The 20725-nt window shown below is 47.6% G+C and overlaps 1 protein-coding gene across 6 annotated transcripts in view; it reads right to left on the reverse strand.

Annotated features, from left to right (window-relative positions):
• Positions 1-20725, reverse strand: part of LOC138929710 (anosmin-1-like) — a 223020-nt gene that overhangs the window by 27075 nt on the left and 175220 nt on the right. For all 6 annotated transcript variants that reach the window (XR_011446057.1, XR_011446056.1, XM_070289549.1 and 3 more), the window contains exons 6-8: positions 19527-19656; positions 10336-10541; positions 6928-7072 (exon numbers count right to left, since the gene is read on the reverse strand). Coding sequence is in view for 4 of the 6 variants with exons in the window: in XM_070289549.1 (XP_070145650.1) it covers positions 6928-7072; positions 10336-10541; positions 19527-19656 (481 nt within the window). In the remaining 2 variants the exon portion in view is untranslated. The remainder of the gene's footprint in view (positions 1-6927; positions 7073-10335; positions 10542-19526; positions 19657-20725) is intronic.

Here is a 20725-nt window from a genome sequence, read left to right on the forward strand (position 1 = left end):
CATAAGAAAACACATCTTCATGGCTCTCATTGCTTAGAGAATTCCAAGAGTTTCTGGAGCCGTGTGCCTGGAATGGGCCAACACCAATGTCAGCTTCAAGTCACAATGTCACAGGCTGTGAGAAGCCTTATATCCCAGTCTGCAGACCCCAGCACAGCAAGCCTGGGGCCCAGAGTGGGGGCGGGGTCACAGGGAACCCACAAGACAGGCACCCAAACATGCCCCTTTCCAGATGCCACCGTGGGCTTACAGAATTCCTCTGCTTACACCTAAGGCATTGTTTAAAAAGAATTGAAGGTGTAATGGAATATTACTCAGCCATAAACAGGAATTAAACTCTGCCTTCTTCATAGACACGGAGGGACCTGGAGACTGTCGAAAGTCAGAAAGACAAATGCATTACTGCATGTACATAGAATATAGAAAAATAGTGTAGATGAACATATTTGCAAAGCAGAAATAGAGACACAGACGTAGAGAACACACCCAAGGATACCAAGGGAGTTAACAGTGCGGTGGGATGAACTGGGAGATAGGAATTTACAGACATACACTAAACTAATGAGAACCTGACTCACTGGAAAAGACCCAGATGCTGGGAAAGATGGAGGGCGGGAGGAGAAGGGGACGACAGAGGATGAGATGGCTGGATGGCATCAACCACTCGATGCGCATGAATGAGTAAGCTCCGGGAGTTGGTGATGGACAGGGAGGCCCGGTGTGCTGCAGTCCATGGCGTCCCAAAGAATTGGACATGACTGAGCGACTGAACCGAAGGTGAATAAGAACCCACTGTATACCACAGAGGACTCTACTCAATGCTCTGTAATGGTCTATATGAGAAGACATCTAAAAGAGGGGATCTGTATATACATGTAACTGCCTGTGCTGTATAGCGGAAACTAACACCAACGCCGTAAAATCAACTATATTCCAATGAAAAGCTTTTTTAGAAGGTTTAAGGGTTTCCCACAAATCTTAAATTTCTCACAAGCTCACTTGTGCATCTAATTCCTTTAATAACCTGTCATGTTAGGAATTTACTGGCAGATAACCAAGACAGTCCAGCCAGTTGTATAACTTCTCTGTGAATACTGTCCTCCTTCAGCCTGTTATATCCCATGGAAATGCTTAGTTTTCACTACGGACGTAAAAAAGCGTAGGTATCTCAGGATTGAACGTCTGCTGCTATACTGAATGATTTCAGCGTCAACACGCATGGACACGCCCCCACACAGAGGACACGCCCCCACACAGAGCACATGCCCCAGAGGACACGCCCCCACACAGAATACACGCCCCCAGAGGACACGCCCCCACACAGAATACACGCCCCGAGAGGACACGCCCCCACACAGAAGACGCCCTGAGAGGACACGCCCACACACAGAGGACACACAGTCCAATCTCAGCCCTGGAGGTCCTCCCTCCCTCTAAGCGTGTCCTCCACTTCCAGCAGGAAACTAAAATGGAGTAAAAGCCATTTCTCCACATTCTGAAAATGTATGAGGTCTGGTTTATACTCTTTAATACTCCTAAATGTTAAAGAGAATTGAGTGACTAGGCCGTTTCTCCAGATGTTAGAGTTAAGATGAACTCTGGAATATTCTTCCAGCTCCATGAGGAGACTACATCAAGCACTCGGAAACTGTCACCCCTGAAAATGTTCCTCCTGCCTCCCAAGAGAGCAAGTTACGTTTCTATTAAAGACAGGATTATGTCTTTCTTTCCTTCAAGGGACCCCTTTATAAAACTGTGTGAACACTCACCCTTTGCTTTCATAGAAACATTTATCATGAAAACACCTAGTAGCCTGCAGACCTGGAAAAACAGCATTCAAAAGGTAATTTATATGCTGACATTTACAGCACTGCTCCCTATAAAATATGATTTCCCTTACTTAAACTGGAAAGTTGTAATGATTCTTTACTTCTGGTTGGTTCATGAGGAAAACTCATTGTGTTCCTGCCACAGGCACACATGAGTGTTTATGGGATTACACATCAATGTTGGGTTACAAAGCGTGTCCTGACACACACTCAGCTGTGTCCTGCCTAATCCTGTGTTAAGACAGTCTCTGCTGGAGGCCACCCTGAAACCCAAGTAACATGTATTATGACTGGTACTTTGCAATATTACTTATTTTTTTAATTATTGTTCTGACCCTTCTGACAGGAACCAGTTAATCCTAGAATACAGTGGCCCTTAGTAGGTTAAGTTATCATACCTCTTTCTTGGTTAGGTAAAATGGTACAGGCATGCTCAGTCATGTCCAACTCTTTGTGACCCCATGGACTGTAGCCCAAAGTTATGACCAACCCTAGACAGCATATTAAAAAGCAGAGACATTACTTTGCCAACAAAGGTCTGTCTACTCAAAGCTAGGGTTTTTCCAGTAGTCATGCATGGATGTGAGAGTTGGACCATTAAGAAAAGCTGAGCACTGAAGAATTGATGCTTTTGAACTGTGGTGTTGGAGGAGACTCTTGAGAGTCCCTTGGACTGCAAGGAGATCCAACCAGTTCACCCGAAAGGAAATCAGTCCTTAGTGTTCATTGGAAGGACTGACGTTGAAGCTGAAACTCCAATCCTTTGGCCACCTGATGCAAAGAGCTGACTCTTTTGAAAAGACCCTGATGTTGGCAAAGATTGAGGGTGGGAGGAGAAGGTGACGACAGAGGATGAAATGGTTTGATGGCATCACCGAATCAATGGACATGAATTTGAGTGGACTCTGGGAGTTGGTGATGAACAAGGAAGCCTGGCGTGCTGCGGTTCGTGGGGTCGCAAAGAGTCGGACACAACTGAGCTACTGAAGTGAACTGAGCTGGACTGTAGCCCACCAGGCTCCTCTGTTCATGGGATTCTTGGTTGTGGGCAGAAAGGCATATTCAATCATGGGACTCGTATGGCCCCTTCGTGGATCACAGCCATACCAGCCTCTAAGGGGGAAGGAACACTTTATTTGTTTATACTCTAATGCAGTCTATGATAGTAGAATATAGTAACTATTCCCACAATTAGACACAGTTTGAGGAATGAATTAAAGTGTGAAAGTCACTCAGTCGTGTCCGACTCTTTGCGACCCCATGGCCTATACAGTCCACGGAATTCTCCAGTGGGTAGCCTTTCCCTTCTCCAGGGGATCTTCCCAACCCAGGAATCAAACCCACGTCTCCCACATTGCAGGCAGATTCTTTACCAGCTCAGCCACCAGGGAAGCCCAAGAATACTGGAGTGGGTAGCCTGTCCCCTTTTCCAGGGGATCTTCCTGACCCAGGGATCAAACCCAGGTCTCCCGCATTGCAGGCGGATTCTTTCCCAGCTGAGCTACCGGGAAAGCCCAAGAATCCTGGATGAATGAGTGTAGGATTGCATTTAAAGAAACTGATGAATGGTGCGTACAGCCACTATGGAAAACAGTATGAAAGGTCCCAAGAAAACTAAAAATAGAACTATTGTATGGTCCAGCTACCCCATTTCTGGGCGTGTATCCAGACAAAGTTGTAATCCAAAAAGGGACACGCACCTCTAGGTTCACTGCAGCACTGTTCACAAGAGCCAACACGTGTGAAACAACCCCAAGGCCCATCAACAGAGGGATGGGTAAAGAAGACGTGGTACATACGGACGATGGAATATTACTCAGCCACGGAAAAGAATGAAACGATGCCATCTGCAGTGACATGGATGGGCCTAGCGATGATCATACTAAGCAAATTAAGTCTGACAGAGAAACACGACTACTGTACGTCACTTGTGGAATCTGAAATATGACACTAACTTACTTATGAAACAGAAAGAGATTCACAGACATTGAGAACAGACTGGTGATTACCACGGGGGCCAGGGATGGGGAAGGAGGGAGTGGGAAGTTGGGGTTAGCAGATGTGAGCTTTGGTATAGAGAATGGATAAGCAACAAGGTCGTACCACGGGGAACCATATTCAATATCCTGTGATAACCCATCATGGAAAAGAATATACTTTTTAAAATGTACACATATACATAACTGAAATCACTTTGCTGTACAGCAGAAAATGGCCACAATGTTGTCAATCAACTACACTTCAATAAAAACTTCTTTTAAAAAATCAATGAAGCTATTAAATGTTCAGAAATGTTTCCATAAAAGTTGTACTGTACCCAGACTGACACACAGAAATAGTGGACTTTTCAAATCCATCTAATCTCCCAAAGGACCCATTTCTGAAATAGGGAGGAAGCTCTGTTTCGAACACTCTTTTGAAAAACACCGTTTCAAGTGGACCTGCTCCTTTGGACTCCATTATCCTCCAGGTGGTACAAGATAATTAGGGCTTCCCAAGTGGCTCAGGCAGTGGTTAAAGCATCTGCCTGCAAATGGAGGAGACACAGGTTCCATCCCTGGGTCGGGAAGATCCTCTGGAGAAGGAACTGGCAACCCATGCCAGTATTCTTGCCTGGAGAATCCCATGGACAGAGGAGTCCATGGGGGTTCACAGAGTTGGACATGACTGAGTGTGCCCACAAGCTCAAGGAACATGGTTTTGGACAATCCCTGCGTCTAACTCAGAGGAGCCACCCTCAGTTCAGTTCAGTTCAGTCGCTTAGTCATGTCCAGCTCTTTGAGACCCCATGAACCACAGCACACCAGGCCTCCCCGTCCATCACCAACTCCCAGAGTCTACCCAAACCCATGTCCACTGAGTCAGTGACGTCATCCAACCATCTCATCCTCTGTTGTCCCCTTCTCCTCCCGTCCTCGATCTTTCCCAGCATCAGGGTCTTTTCAAATGAGTCAGCTCTTCGCATCAGGTGGCCAAAGGATTGGCGTTTCAGCTTCAACCTACTCTTTCCTAAATTCTAGACGCTTGTCACACCGTCCTGGTCAGATCCAGGCCCGGAGCCATGACGAGAGGCAGACCTCGCGAGCCTGGGGCAGCAACACTTGCAGAGATGCCTGTGGCCTCTCCCAGGCTGGCCTTCCGTCAGCCTGGCCCCAGGAGGCTCCCCAGAGCCCCGCCCGCCACTCCCCAGCTGTTGGCAAAAGCCAGCAACACCACAGCACCCAACATCTGGCTCAGAGACGAGGGTCTCGTATGCCCTTCCTCTCGCTGTGCCAAGTTCACGGTCACAGATGAGCCTGGTAACACTGGCGCCTAGGACGTGGGCGTGGGCTGACGTGGTCACTGCTCCCAGTGTGGTACTGGGTAGCCTTCTGCAGGAATTGTGACCAGTGTGTGAAGCCCACCAAAAAAGGGGTTGAAAGCCTCAAATGCATGTTGTATCTGAAGAGGGAATTAACAGCTTCTGAGAGTTTAGCTACGAGGATCCTCCTCAAAGACCAGTACACATGTGTGAGGACCTGATCATGTGAACACGAGCGTTTGCTGGAATGAGACACCTTAAGTTTCCATTGTGACGTCACAAGTAGCTATGAAACAGATAAAAGCCGTACAGAAAACTCCAAGGCAGGGCCTCCCTGGCGGCTCAGTGGTAAAGAATCCGCGTGCCAAAGCAGGAGACACGGGTTTGCTCCCCGGTCTGGGAAGATCCCACGCATCATGGAGCAGCTAAGCCTGTGTACTACAACTAGTGAGCCCGTGTGTCCTAGAACCCGTGGTCTGCAATGAGAGCCAGCTCAGTGAGAAGCCTGGGAGCCATAACTAGACAATAGTCCCTGCTTGCCGCTGCTAGAGAAAAGCCCTCACGCAACTGTGAAGACCCAGCACAGACATTTAAAAAAAAACCTATAAAAAATAAGGACACATTTGCATAATGACCCTGAATCATGTCAACATTGGCATCTGTTAGGATGAGACACCTTTTCCGAAGTTTCCATTAGAATAAGGACCTGAATCACGTCAATATCAGCATCTGCTAGGATGAGACACCTTTTCCGAAGTTTCCATTAGAATAAGGACCTGAATCACGTCAATATTGGCATCTGCTAGGATGAGACACCTTTTCCTCTGAAGTTTCCGTTAGAATAAGGACCCTGAATCATGTCAATATCAGCATCGGCTAGGATGAGACACCTTTTCCAAAGTTTCCATTAGAATAAGGACCCTGAATCATGTCGATATTAGCATCTGCTAGGATGAGACATCTTTCCTTCTGAAGTTTCTATTACAAGAAGGACCCTGAATCATGTCAATATCAGATGCTAGGATGAGACACCTTTTCTTCTGAGGTTTCCATTAGAATAAGGGCCCCAAATCATGTCGATATTAGCATCTGCTAGGATGAGACACCTTTCCTTCTGAAGCTTCTTTTAGAATAAGGACCCTGAATCATGTCAACATCAGCATCTGCTAGAATGAAACACCTTTTCTTCTAAAGTTTCCATTAGAATAAGGACCCTGAATCATGTCAATATCAGCATGTGCTAGAAAGGGACACCTTTTCTGAAGTTTCCATTAGAATAAGGACCCCAAATCATGTTGATATTGGCATCTGCTAGGATGACACACCTTTGTTTCTGAAGTTTCCATTAGAATAAGGACCCTGAATCATGTCAATAGCAGATGCTAGGATGAGGCACCTTTCCTTCTGAAGTTTCCATTAGAATAAGGACCCCGAATCATGTCAATATTGGCATCTGCTAGGATGAGACACCTTTCCTTCTGAAGTTTCTATTACAAGAAGGACCGTGAATCATGTCAATATCAGATGCTAGGATGAAGCACCTTTTCCTCTGAAGTTTCCATTAGATTAAGGACCCCAAATCATGTCAATATCAGATGCTAGGATGAGGCACCTTTTCCTCTGAAGTTTCCGTTATGATGCCAAAACACTGCACGCAGAATAGACAAAGACCGTGAGGAAGACACCAAGGTAACACATGCACACTTGCTGGTTCACAGGACACAGTCACACGCGTGCCGGTAGGAAGACCTGCCTGGTGAAGACAGGAAGTGAGGGAAAGGAGCCGTGCACACTCACTGTTGTGGGCGGCATGCGCAGATGTGAACCGCAGGGACACCTTGGCGCTCTTGAGGCGCGTCTGGCCCCAGTAGGTGATGGCTTGCAGCTCCACGGTGTAGTCGCAGCCCAGCTGCAGCGGCTCCAGGGTCACTGAGTTCTGAGACTGCAGGCGGAGGGGAGACGAGACTGTGTCAGAAGCTGCCCGGACCCTGAGCCTCCCGCCAGGGGTCCCCGGTCCTCAGGGAGCCTACCAGCTCCCACCTGACCTCCACACGGACTAAGAGCACGGAACCTTCTACATCTTTAGCAAAACCAGTCATGCCGTGGATCCAAATAAACGTCACGCAAAAGCATCTTTTTCTCTTTTTTTGAAACTGTGTCACTAATCCCATTATTGGATGCTCTGCAGTCATATGAGGATGAATAACTCCTAGAACTCACAGTTCTAGGACTGGATGTGTGTTTGAATTGTGTGCCATTGGCAGGATGTGTGTGTGTGTGTGCGTATATTCTGTGCCTTTTGCAGGGTATGTGTGTGAGTGTGTATTTTGTGGCAGTTCTAGGGCTGTGTGTGTGTGAATCGTGTGCCATTGGCGGCATATATGTGTATGTGTGTGTGTGTGTGTGTGTGTGTGTGTGTGTCTCTCAGTCCTTCCTGGACAGCAGCTCACAGAGAAAACGAGAGCCCTTTATAACAGACTAGCAGAGGGTTACGTCAGTGCACACCGAGAAAGACCCAGCGACCTGACATTCACTGTATTTCCCCGATATGGATCCTCCATCTTCTATGAGAAAATTCCCTCCAAAAGCTGTTAATAAAAATCAACTTCACCGAATGCTTTTTAAAGCACATTTTTATGGGTTGCAGGTATGATAATAAGGTCCCTTACAAGAACTGGGAATTAAGAGAAATAAGCTGGTGGTCTTAGAATTCAAACATTTGTCAAAAGATAGTACATGGGCAGTTCCGTGGTAGTACACTGGCTAGGATTTGGTGTTTTCAGTGTTGGGGCCAGGGTTCAATTCCTGGTGGAGGAACACATACAGCAAGTGGAACAGGACACACACACACACACACACATACACACACAATGGAACAGGACACATACACACACACAATGGAACAGGACACACACATACCGTACAAATGACACAGGGTACGTATACACACGTACCCTGCAAATAGCACAGGATACACACGGCACAGGCTTCAAACACACACACAATCCTAAAACTGGTACAAAATGCACACACACACACACACACCCTGCAAATCGCACGGGACACAAACACACACACATCCTTCAAATGGCACACGATTCAAACACACACACAATCCTAGAACTGGCACAAAATGCACACACACACACCCCCTGCAAATCACACGGGACACACACACACACCGTGCAAATCACACGGGACACACACATACACACACACACCCTGCAAATCGCACGGGACACACACACACACACACCCTTCAAATGGCACACGATTCAAACACACACACAATCCTAGAGCTGGCACAAAATGCACACACACACACTCTGCAAAAGGCACAGGATACATGCACACACACACACACATCCTGCCAACAGCACAAGATTCAAACACACACACGATCCTAGAACTGGCACAAAATACACACTCACACATACCCTGCAAACTGCACAGGATACAGAGACAAGCACACACACCCGTTCTGCAAAAGGCACAGGATACACACACACACACATCCTGCCAGCGGCACAGGATTCAGACATACACAATCGTAAACCTGGCATGAAATACACACACACACATATACACATATATATCTTACAAATGGCACGGAATACACACATACACACACATCCTGCAAATGGCTGAAGACACACACACATATACACACAGCAAATAGCACAAAATACACACAGACACACATCTTGCCAATGGCACTAACACACACACACAAACATTGTGCAAAAGGCACAAGATTCACATACACACATACACATATCCTGCAAGTGATACAGGATACACACACACCCCCTCCAATGTCACAGGATACACACACACACACCCTGCAAATGCTAGAGAATACACAGGCATACCCTGCAATGGTGAGGAAACATACACACTCTGCAAATGATGCAGGATACACACACACACACACACACACACACACACTGCAACTGTCACAGGACACACACACACCCTGCAGATGAGACAGAATACATACACAGACACCCTGCAAATGGCATAGGATACACAAAGAGAAACATACACATAGGTCCTGCAAATGGCATAGGACACACACACAGACATCCTGCAGATGCACAGAGTACACACACACACACACACACACACACAATCTCCTTTCAGTCTAGGGGCCACCTGATAGCACATGCCCCACATATACACTATACGTACACTATACGTGCATATACTTTATCACGTCACATTCTGATTTCCATTTCTGTAATTTCCCACCTTTATCTTTTTCAGCACTTTCTATGAGATGAGCACACATCATCAATTATCACTTGTTGCAGAGTTGTACGAAGTAAAACTGGAACTGTCAGAAAGTTTCTTACAAAGAAAACAGCATCACAGCCGGATATCAGTGATGTGGACTGGTAGAGATAAGTTTCATAATCCTCGATGGCACAGATACTGGAATGTTCATTTAAGAAAACTGTTGCTGTCTTTTTAAAGCTTTTTTCAACATTAATTTGTGAAATTCAACCTTATAAGTTAGAGAGGAAGTTGTTCATTTACATTTTATAACAACAAGATAAAAAGTGTAATAAAAGGACATTTTTTTTATACGTTAAGCATGTCACACAATGCAGAATGTTCAGTGTTATGGAGATCTCATCGCATGAAATGTTTCGGTGAAGATTTTATTTCTTGGTATGTGGACAGTAAGCCATCCCACGTCCTTTTAGTCAAATAGAAACATATATTGTCAAATGTACATCTTGTAAACTGTCTGCGGTTCCAGCAATGACATAACCGATGGGAGCACCTTGCAATACACAACAGAAAAAGTACAAACTTTAACTCCCCACTTCAGAAGGATCGCTTATAAAACAAAAAAAGCAAATCTTAATGTCAAGGACATTTTGAATTGTACCATTTTCAGTGGCTAGACAGGTAAGATGGACATCATTCCAGTCCCTTTGATTTCTAGAGTTTGTGCCGGCCCTTTGGATATCAGTAAGTCAACAGACAACATTCAAGCGTTCTCAACCTGAAATGTCCGAGGCTGAATGGCCGGTGTGGTCCTCTGATCGCTGACCCTCCTCAGTCAGAGGGAAGCGATGGGAATTCATCCCTCATCCACCCCTCTTCTGGGCTCAACGGAGGCTGCTCTTAAGCCAGGTGCCTTAAGTTCAACGCCCCTAAGAGACACCAGGCCCCCTCCCCGGGATGGGCACTTACCCCATCCGTGGTCTTCCTCCTCTTCTTCTTGGTCGGCACAAGGGACTTGCCGCTGACCGTCCAGCTCCAGAAGACTTTGTAGTGGTGCACCGGGATGTCTGGTTCCTCGGGGACATCCCACGCGATGGTCACGGCCACGCTGCCATCACTGCGGACGGTGGAGTTCGCCAGCCGGAGGTTGGCTGGGGCCGGGGGTGCAGACGGATCTGTAATCACAGGAGACAGAGTTCAGTTTTGAGGATGACCACAAACGCACCATGGACTCCATGGACAGGAGTTTGAGCAAACTCCGGGAGATGGTGAAGGACACGGGAGCCTGGCGTGCTGCCATCCGTGGGGTTGCAGACATGACTGAGCAACTGAACACCAACCACGGAAGCGCCATTTCTGCACATGTGATGACTGCAGAGTCAGCGCAGGAACACTGCCCTTTATATGTAGGATACTTGAAAACAAGCACTTCGGTTCAGTTCACTCAGTCACGTCCAACTCTTTGCGACCCCACGGACCACAGCACGCCAGGCCTCCCTGTCCATCACCAACTCCTGGAGTTCACCCAAACTCATGTTCATCGAGTCGATGATGCCATCCAGCCATCTCATCCTCTGTGGTCCCCTTCTCCTGCCTTCACTCTTTCCCAGCACTAAGAGCCACTTTTTAAGCCTCAAATTGAAATGCAGTCTACAGAACAGTAGTGAAAGTGAAAATCACTCAGTTGTGTCTGACTCTTTGCAACCCCATATTCTGCAGGCCAGAGTGGGTAGCCTTTCCCTTCTCCAGGGGATCTTCCAAACACAGGGATTGAACCGGGGTCTCCTGCATTGTAGGAGGATTCTTTACCAACTGACCCACCAGGGAAGTCCACAGAATGGTAAGACACCTGCATTTGGACCATGCTTGCCATCTAGACAGTTTCATACCACTACCACCCTGCCAAATTTTCACTGTACTGAAACTGATAAAATTCTGTAAAACCCAGTCACATTCCATTTAGCTTGGGTGACACTAAACACATCAGCAATGGTGAAATACCTTTGAAAATTCTGAAAAGAGAAAACAGAAATCCAGGGCCAGCTCATACAAATAAGTGTTCATCTGAGTGGACCTAGAGCTGAACATCCTGGAGTCCAAAGTTAAGAGCCACATGGAGACATCAGCAGACACAAAACCATTTTTTAAAAATCCACATGACGAATGAGATGACAGACGGCTAACATGTTTGTCATCTCACCGTTTCTTGTCTGTTGCATAAACCCGGACCTTCTCAGCTGTCGAGAGAGACCAGGTCTTGGAATGACTCCCCCCAACCCCGACAAATCTCCATTTGAGATGTGTATATGAGAATGACTAAGCATGTGTGAACTTGGGGGTCTTTCCCTCATTTTCTGCCACATGGGTGTGCATGTTCAGTCGCTTCAGTCGTGTCCGACTCTTTGTGACCCTATAGACTGTAGCCCGCCAGGCTCCTCTGTCCGTGGGATTCTCCAGGCAAGGATACTGGAGTGGGTAGCCTTTTCTTCTCCAGGGAATCGTCCAGACCCAGGAATCAAACCTGAGTCGCTTATGTGTCTCCTGCATTGACAGGTGGATTCTTGGGAACCCACCTGGGAAGCCCCAGAAATTGAGCAAATATATATGCCGCTCACCACAAAGGACTTACAGATGGTTTTGCTTCAAGACGCCTGCCCAACAGTTCTAACACCATCTGCATCAGAGGAGCAAAGACGCAAACTCGATATACATGAAGAAGACTGGGTGAAAATACCCGTGTTTTTTTTTTTTTTTTTGACCAAGTGGTTCTCAAACAATCAACGTTAGGAACCCTCCGGGAGTGCCCAAGACTTATGCTGAGATAATGCTGTTTCAGTGAGTCCTGGGAGGGCCCAGAAATATATTCATGTGAAATTTGTTTTTTATAAAATAACTGTTGTTGTTGTTTAGTCGCTCAGCCACGTCTGACTCTCTGCAACACCAGGGACTGTAGCCCGCCAGGCTCCTCTGTCCATGGGATTCTCCAGGCAAGAATATTGGAGTGGGCTGCCATTTCTTTCTCCGGGGGAATCTTCCTGACCCCAGGAATCGAATGTGTGTCTCCTGCCTGGGCAGACAGATTCTTTACCACTGAGCCACTTGGGAGACTACTTTGCCAGTCTTGGCCCCTCCAGCCCCTACTCCTCACAACAGACACCCCATCTCAGGAAATGCACAATCCTCCTTCCCATGGCTCCTTCCCCAAACTTTGAGGCTGTATCCTTCCTGAGCTCTCGCTGAACAGCTCCCGTGGGCATATCAACACTACAGAGTCTATCTGGAATCCCACTGTCTCTACCAGAATAACACCCTGGGCCCATTTCACCTTCCTCTCTCCCTGATTATTGGGAAGGCCTGTCTGAGTCTTTCTCAGTATGGCAGCTGGTGAATCATTTTTTCTTTTTTTTTTTTTTTAACTTATTTGGCTTTCCTGGTAGCTCAGCTGGTAAAGAATCCGCCTGCAATGCAGGAGACTCCGGTTCGATTCCTGGGTTGGGAAGATCCGCTGGAGAAGGGATATGCTTACCCACTCCAGTATTCTTGGGCTTCCCTGGTGGCTCAGACACTAAATAATCCACCTGCAATGTGGGAGACCTGAGTTCGATCCCCGGGTCAGGAAGATCCCCTGGAGAAGGGAATGGCTACCCACTCCAGTATGCTTTTATTTTTGTTCATGTTCCATTTATTTTGCTTTTAAATTTATTTCTATTTCTTTGGCCATGCTGGATCTTCGTTCCAGCATGTGGTATCTTTAGCTGGGACATGGGAACTCTTAGTTGCGTCAGGTGGTACCCAGTTCCCCAAGCGGGGATTGAACCTGGGTCCCCTGCGTTGGGAACACGAAGTCTTAGGTACTGGACCACCAGGGAAGTCCCAGCTGGTGATTCTTCATGACATGACTTCAGAAGCTCTCACTGCCCAGCCCTCCCAAAAGAGCTGGCAGTCTCCCCAAAGCCCTGTGCATTCCTGCCATACATAACATCCCAAGTCTGCTTGGGACTCCTCTTCCTGCTGCTCTAGCCATGCTGGTTCCCAGGTTACTTCTTGGAGATGAAACCAGGAGCTACTGAGGCTCTTCCAATGGTTGTTGAGCCTCAACGACTCCCCCCAAGGAGTCCTGACCTGACTGTTCACCTACTACGGGTCGACCAGATGTCTTGCTATCCAAGTCCATTATACGTGTCCTCCTCCTCTCTCTGGTAGAATATTGCCACAGTTTCTTCCTGCCTTCGTGTTCTCTGAGGCCCTTAGAACCAAATCTATGGCATGATTCAATCCTGAACCTACACCAGCTCAATGCAGACCCTTCTCAGAGGAAGCTAGTCTTCAAGCTCATCACTGCTTCGAAGCAAAAGAAAAATTAAAATGTGTAAAGATAATCACAGCCATTCACGTTTTCAACGATGCACCTGGATGTCTGTGTGCTGAAAATACATGGCTATGCTTCCAGAAATCCAAAGTTCACAGGAAAAGAGCAAAATCATCTACATTTCTAAAGAAAATTCCCAGTATAGGAAAGTCAATTGGTGGTGTTTCATCACTTCCTTAATCTACTTCATTCATTCTATCATTACTCACCGTCCTGGAAAAATATCTCATGCCTTACGTGTGACTGCAATAGTCCAGGATAACATCACCTAGTCTGTGAAATAGGAAACAACCTAACCGATGAAACAGCATTAGGAAATAACGCCTTTAAATAAACTAATAGTATTTGGCTCAAGTTTTCTTCCCTGGTGGCTCAAAGAGTAAAGAATTTGCCTGCAATGCGGGAGACCTGGGTCTGATCCCTGGGTAACGAATATCCCCCTGGAGGAGGGAATTAACCCACTCCAGTATTCTTGCCTGGAGAGTCCCATGGACAGAGGAGCCTGGTGGGCTACAGTCCATGAGGCTGCAAAGAGCTGGACACGACTGAACGGCTAACTCTTTCACTTTCACACTGTCTTAAACATAAGGCCCATTTCAGTGTTCAGAATACCAAGATGGCATATTCCCATAATGAAGATAAGACACTCCAATCTCTTCCTTCCCCCCACCCTCAAATAATCACTTTAAAATTACAGAGCCAAGAGGGAATACCAGAGATGATCTGTTTATCAGCCCCAATTAGCCTCTGTAAACCAGCTTTTTGTTTATCTGTTTAGTCACAGAAGACCTCAGATGAGAGAGTCTGTCTGACCTGTCTAAGCTGAAGGATTTCAATCAGTCCCAACAAATTCCCACATTGCAGCCATCCATGGCCTTGTGAAGTGGTTTCCTACATTGCGAAATGAAGTATATTCACTTTGTTGAGAGGTACAAGATCTTTTCTTTCAATTTACGTAATGTTTCGATTATTATGAAAACTTTGAAATGCAGGTGGAAGTTTGTGGAAAACAATTATATGCATATAGCTGACGCCACATTATGATAAAGCCTCAAAGGATCCTATAAGCTACTTCTTTGGTCTTTTTTTTTTTTTTTCTTAAACAGGTAAGGATCTTTCAATCTTTTGACCCGTAGGGTTGAACAGGTGAAGTGACCTGCCCGAGGTCATTCAGGGAACTGGCGGCAGTCAGAAGTGAGAAAGACAGGGAGGGGAGACAGAGGGGCTGAGACTCTCACACTCCGGCACGTCTGCATTCATTACTGTAATAAGGTTATGGTTCCCAGGGGGAATGGTGGGGGAAGGGGTAGTTAGGGAGTGTGGGATGGACAAGGACACACTGCTGTATTTAACAAGAAGAACCAATCAGGACCTGCTGTCCAGCACAGGGACCTCTGCTCAATACCCTGTAATAACCTTATGGTTCCCAGGGGGAAGGGTGGGGGAAGGGACAGTCAGGGAGTTTGGAATGGACATGGACACACTGCTGCATTTAACAAGGAGGACCAACCAGGACCTGCTGGACAGCACAGGGAACTCTGCTCAATACCCTGTAATAACCTTATGGTCACCAGAGGGAAGGATGGGGGAAGGGATAGTTAGGGAGTTTGGGATGGACATGGACACACTGCTGTATGTAACATGGAGAACCAGCAAGGACCTGCTGGACAGCACAGCAGGGGAACTCTGCTCAGTGTCATGTGGCAGCCTGGATGGGAGGGGAGTTTGGGGGAGAATGGATCCGTGTACATGTATGGCTGAGTCTCTTCACTATCTAGCTGAAACTATCACAATATTGTTAATAAGCTCTACCCCAATACAAACTAAAAAGGGCTTTCTTAAAAGAGCAGCCACAGACTCACTAAAAAAGACCCCAATGCTGGGAAAGATTGAAGGCAGGAGAAGGGAGTGACAGAGAATGAGATGGTTGGGTGGCAGCATGACTCAACGGACATGAGTTTGAGCAAAGTCCAAGAAATGGTGCAGGACAGGGAAGCCTGGCGTGCTGCAGTCCATGGGGTCGCAAACAGCTGGACACAACTGAATGACTGAACAACAACAAAAAAATTGACAATATGGCAACACGTGAGTGTGTCTCTGTGCTAATGAAAGGCTATTTGCAGAAACAAGCAGCAGGCCAAACATGGTCCATGGGCCACAGAGTGCCAACCCCAAGTCAGTCTTTCTAAAGCCATGACACCATTTAGTCTCGTGGAACTGGACATAAAATTGTTGGTCATTTAGTTGTGTCCAATTATTCGCAACCCCCGTGGACTGTAGCCCTCTAGGCTCCTCTGTCCATGGGATTCTCCAGGCAAGAATACTGGAGTGGCCTGCCATTTCCTTCTCCAAGGGATCTTCCCAACCCAGGAATCAAACCCAGGCCTCATAAGTGGTGCTTATTTCTAATGAGCATATGGCTGTAGTTAGTTTTTGAAATGTTGTCATCATGTTCCCATTTTACAGATGAGGAAACTGAGGACGAGAGTTGCATTCACTAGTTGAGGAGTGTAGCACGAGAGGGCCAGAGTCACATCCCAAGATGAGAGCTTCTTTGAAGCTTAAATGAGAGCATTTCCCCCCATCCCACTTCTCTTTCTGCCTCATCCACTCCCTCTTTACAACCTTCCCAGTCGTCTACAGAAACCCATCTCACGGGGCAGGAAGCAAACACAGCCTCACAGATGAATGCAAGAGGGAGGCCACGTTAGCCTCTTTTACAATTTGCGTGATTTCCAGGGCAAGATATATTCAGTATTTAGCAAGACTACCCAAATTCAGCCTTGAAAACAGTTCCTTTTATTAACAACTCTGTGTAGTGCTTTTGGCAGAGGAAGATGGAACACTTGGATTTCCGAAGAAAGATTTGTGGTTTCCTCTCTGAACCTTTCATGATTAATTCCACAAGCAAGAAGTAACAGGCACAAGGATGGACCAACCTAGCGCCTACGATGCAGAAAATGCCAAACGAAACAACTTGGCACCCCTGGAGAAATGAGGCCTATCATCGCACCGACAGGTAACCCCACGAGAAAGGAGCCCTTGCTCTGTCCTGCCCGGGGAGAAAGGCCATCACCTCCTGTGAGGCAGGCACCTCCAGGCGTCCCGACAACGCTAATGGTTACATACAGAGACCCACCTCCGCATTTGTACAGAAAACCAGTGTGCAAATCACAATAGAGAGAGAGACCTTTCGACGGTCATAGCGCAGGAGACAAGCTCCATATAGAATCACTTACATGTGGAACCTAAAGAGCTGATGCTTTCCAACTGTGGGGCTGGAGAAGACTCTTGAGAGTCCCTTGGACAGCAAGGAGATCAAACCAGTCCATCCTAAAGGAGATCAACCATGATTACTCATTGGAAGGACTGACGCTGAAGCTGAAGCTTCAATACTCTGGCCCCTTGATGTGAGGAGCCGACTCATTCGAAAAGACCCTGATGCTGGGAAAGATCGAAGGCGGGAGGAGAAGGGGACAACACAGGATGAGATGGTTGGATGGCCTCACCAAAGCAATGGACATGAGTTTGAGCAAACAGTAGGAGATGATGATGGACAGGGAAGCCTGGCGTGGTGTAGTCCATGGAGTCGCAAAGAGTTGGACACAACTTAGCGGCTGAGCGACAACCACAACCCTTAGCCACATCCTGGATGAATCAGCTTCAGCTGCTTAGCGGGTCTGTGTCTTCAGTGAAGACACTAGAATCTATCACGAATTGCTGGCGTGTGTTTTTTGCTTCAGACGTGCACTCTGCAATGCTGAATGCTGGGCACATTTGTCAAACCAAGAAACAGAACGATTTAATGGTGAGTGCAGGGATTGCCCAAACGGTGCACCTTCATTCAACGAAAGCCCATTTCAACTGACGGACACAGGGCTAATCCGAGACCCGAGCGGTGCTCAGGTACGCAGGAAGGGCTGGAGCGACGTGGCCCTGCTGTCTCCCCGGGACGCGTGCCTCTTTGGAAGTTGGCAGCCACGGTCACGGGACCTCTGCCCAGGTCCCATCCAGCTCCAAAGGGGATTTGTCCTGTGCGTGCAGAGGCTGGGCACTGCTGCGCCTCGTGTGTGCAGAAGCTGTGTTGATTTGAGAGTGCCAGACCACAAGCAGGCAACGGGGCCAGTGGGAACACGGTCTGACCGTACACGCCTGGACCACGTGTGAGCTGGTAAAGTCAGGGCGGAGACTTTCCGAGCCCTGTGAGCATCCTCCCCTCTGAACCCACCACTGACTATTTATTCACATGGCCTCTCTTGATCATCAGACCACAGGGAGACAGTCCTCATTTGCGAAAGGTCTCTGTTTGTTATTTCCCTTTCCAGCTTGCTCAGTGTATTCACCTAGGAGCGGGGTGTGCGGGATATACCTTTCTTAAAAGGGCTTTTCAAAAGAAAGAGTTAAAAAAAAAATGTACAACACAGGGGACTTCCCCAGTGGTCCAGTGGCTAAGACTCCGCACGGCCGGTGCAGGGGACCTGGGTTCAATCTCTGGTCAGGGAACTGGACCCCACATGCTACAGTGAAGATTGAAGGGTCCACCTGTCACAACTAACACATAGTGCAGGCAATTAAAAAAAAGAAGAGTCTGCAATAAACACTGGAATGGCATCCAAAAATTTAAATTATCTGGCTGCAAATTTTCCACTTGAGACCTGTGATTATCTCGGTAAAGGTGTGGCAATATTATTCTAGCAAGATATAACAGACAGACTAGCTGAAACATAAGAGGATGTGTGGGCTCAGCCACGTGTGGCACTTTTGCGACTCCATGGACTGCAGCCCACCAGGCTCCTCTGTCCATGGGATTCTCCAGGCAAGAATACTGCATTGGGTTGCCGTTTCCTCCTCCAGGGGATCGTTCTGACCCAGGGATCGAACCTGAATCTTCTGCATTAGCTGGTGGGTCCTTCACCACTGAGCCACCTAGACATCCAAAATGGAAAGGAATTGCAATTTATAGCAGCCAGTGCAAATCTTCCCATCTTGAAAGACATGACTGATGTTACATGCCTCACGTTATTCATTAGCATCACAATGCCTGCCTAAAACGAGTTTGAGTGACCTCGTGTCGAAGACGATGACTGCTGATTAGTCAGTGAATAACCTCACTAATCTTCCATGAAAATGGGCCTTGCTGATTAGCCAGGCTGACGTATCATTAATTCAGAATGCACACCCCAACTGGAGAAATAAACACAGAGCTATTCTCAATATCCAGTCCAACATGCCCTTGCACTAGCACTAAACCAACCACAAATGGGAAACGGAGTATTCATCACACCCACAGAGGTTTTAGAGCAGCAGTGAAATGAGAAGGGCACAAAGTGGCAGCTTTGATAAAGTGACTCAGGACGGATTTAAACTCTGCCTGGGTGTGAAACAGGAGGTGAACTGACACTCAACAGAGCCACTGTTTTCAAGAGACCTGCACCGTCTGATGCGGCAGACACGAAAGCTTTCTCTCCAAAAAACTTTAAACTGAATGGTGCTTGATGCATAAGAGATGGAGAGACCCAGGCAGTGGAAGCTGACTCTAGAGAACGGCCTGTTCCAAGCTGAGAAAACATCATCGTGATGACAGTTTCCGGAGCCTCGCAGAGGTCAAAACACAGGGATCCTCCCAGCCGTGAATTCATGCGGCTCCTTCAGAGGCATCTGGTCCCACTCGCTCAGCACAGCAAAGCCACGTGCTGGCCAAACACACCCATACCAGCCTGGACACACCATGAATGTGTCCCCCTATCGCGAGGTGGGTGGGGGGGGGGGGAGGGCGGCAAGCACCACTGACCTTTGGAGGAGCGGAAGTGCTTGCTGGGGGCGGTGAAGCCTCGGGTCCCATGCACGTTCACGGCCGCCACACGGAACTGGTACCACCTGCTGGGCCGGACGTCCGTCAGCTGCACCCGCTCGTCCGTGGTCTGAGGGGAAAGGCACACAGAAGCCTGTTACCCTGATGTGCTCGCTGCGTATGCTTTGTAAACACACGCTCGACTCATCGGTGGACTTGACGCCCTCCCCCTGCCCTCCTGGGTGAGGATGGGCAACCCTGCTGGGTTCCAGGGAGGGCTGTCGGGATCAGGGAATTCCCAGGGGAGGTTCCAGCGGCTGCCACTCACGGGTATTTATTCCCAAAGACTCGAACGACTCTGCGGAAGTCAAAATCTCATGATGAATGCACGAGCTGGTTTTTACCTCTGATGGCTACATATAGCTTTGGAGGGTTTTCATTAATGAAGTATACACACGAATGAATAATGGGCTTCCCCTGTAGTTCAGATGGTCAAGAATCTGCCTGCAATGCAGGAGACCCATGTTCGATCCCTGGGTCGGGAAGATCCCCTGGAGAAGGGAGTGGCAACCTGCTCCAGTATTCTTGCTTGGAGAATCCCATGGACAGAGGAGCCTGGTGGGCTACAGTCCATGGGGTTGCAGAGAGTCGGACAGGACTGAGCAACTTCACTTCATGAATGAATACATATATGAAGCGATCATTACATTACAGAGATCATGAAATCATCTGTAGATGACAGAAGGAAAATGCCTCCTACTTTGAACACCAAATATAATTCTGGAAGTAGGTATGTGAACCCACACACTTAAATTCCCCAAGTATATTGCAACTCAAGGCTTTTTCTTTCTTTCTTTTTCAGTTTGAGTAAATCATGTAAGATGCACATAGATTCATGTTTCTGAAGGGTGAGGTGTATTACTATGTTCAGTTCAGTTCAGTCGCTCAGGTGTGTCCGACTCTTTGCGACCCCATGAATCGCAGCACGCCAGGCCTCCCTGTCCATCACCAACTCCCGGAGTTCACTCGGGCTCACGTCCATCGAGTCGGTGATGCCATCCAGCCATCTCATCCTCGGTCGTCCCCTTCTCCTCCTGCCCACAATCCCTCCCAGTATCAGGGTCTTTTCCAAGGAGTCAATTCTTCACATGAGGTGGCCAAAGTACTGGAGTTTTAGCCTCAGCATCAGTCCTTCCAAT

The sequence above is a fragment of the Ovis canadensis genome, chromosome Y (assembly GCF_042477335.2).
Source record: "Ovis canadensis isolate MfBH-ARS-UI-01 breed Bighorn chromosome Y, ARS-UI_OviCan_v2, whole genome shotgun sequence".
Lineage (NCBI taxonomy): Eukaryota > Metazoa > Chordata > Mammalia > Artiodactyla > Bovidae > Ovis > Ovis canadensis.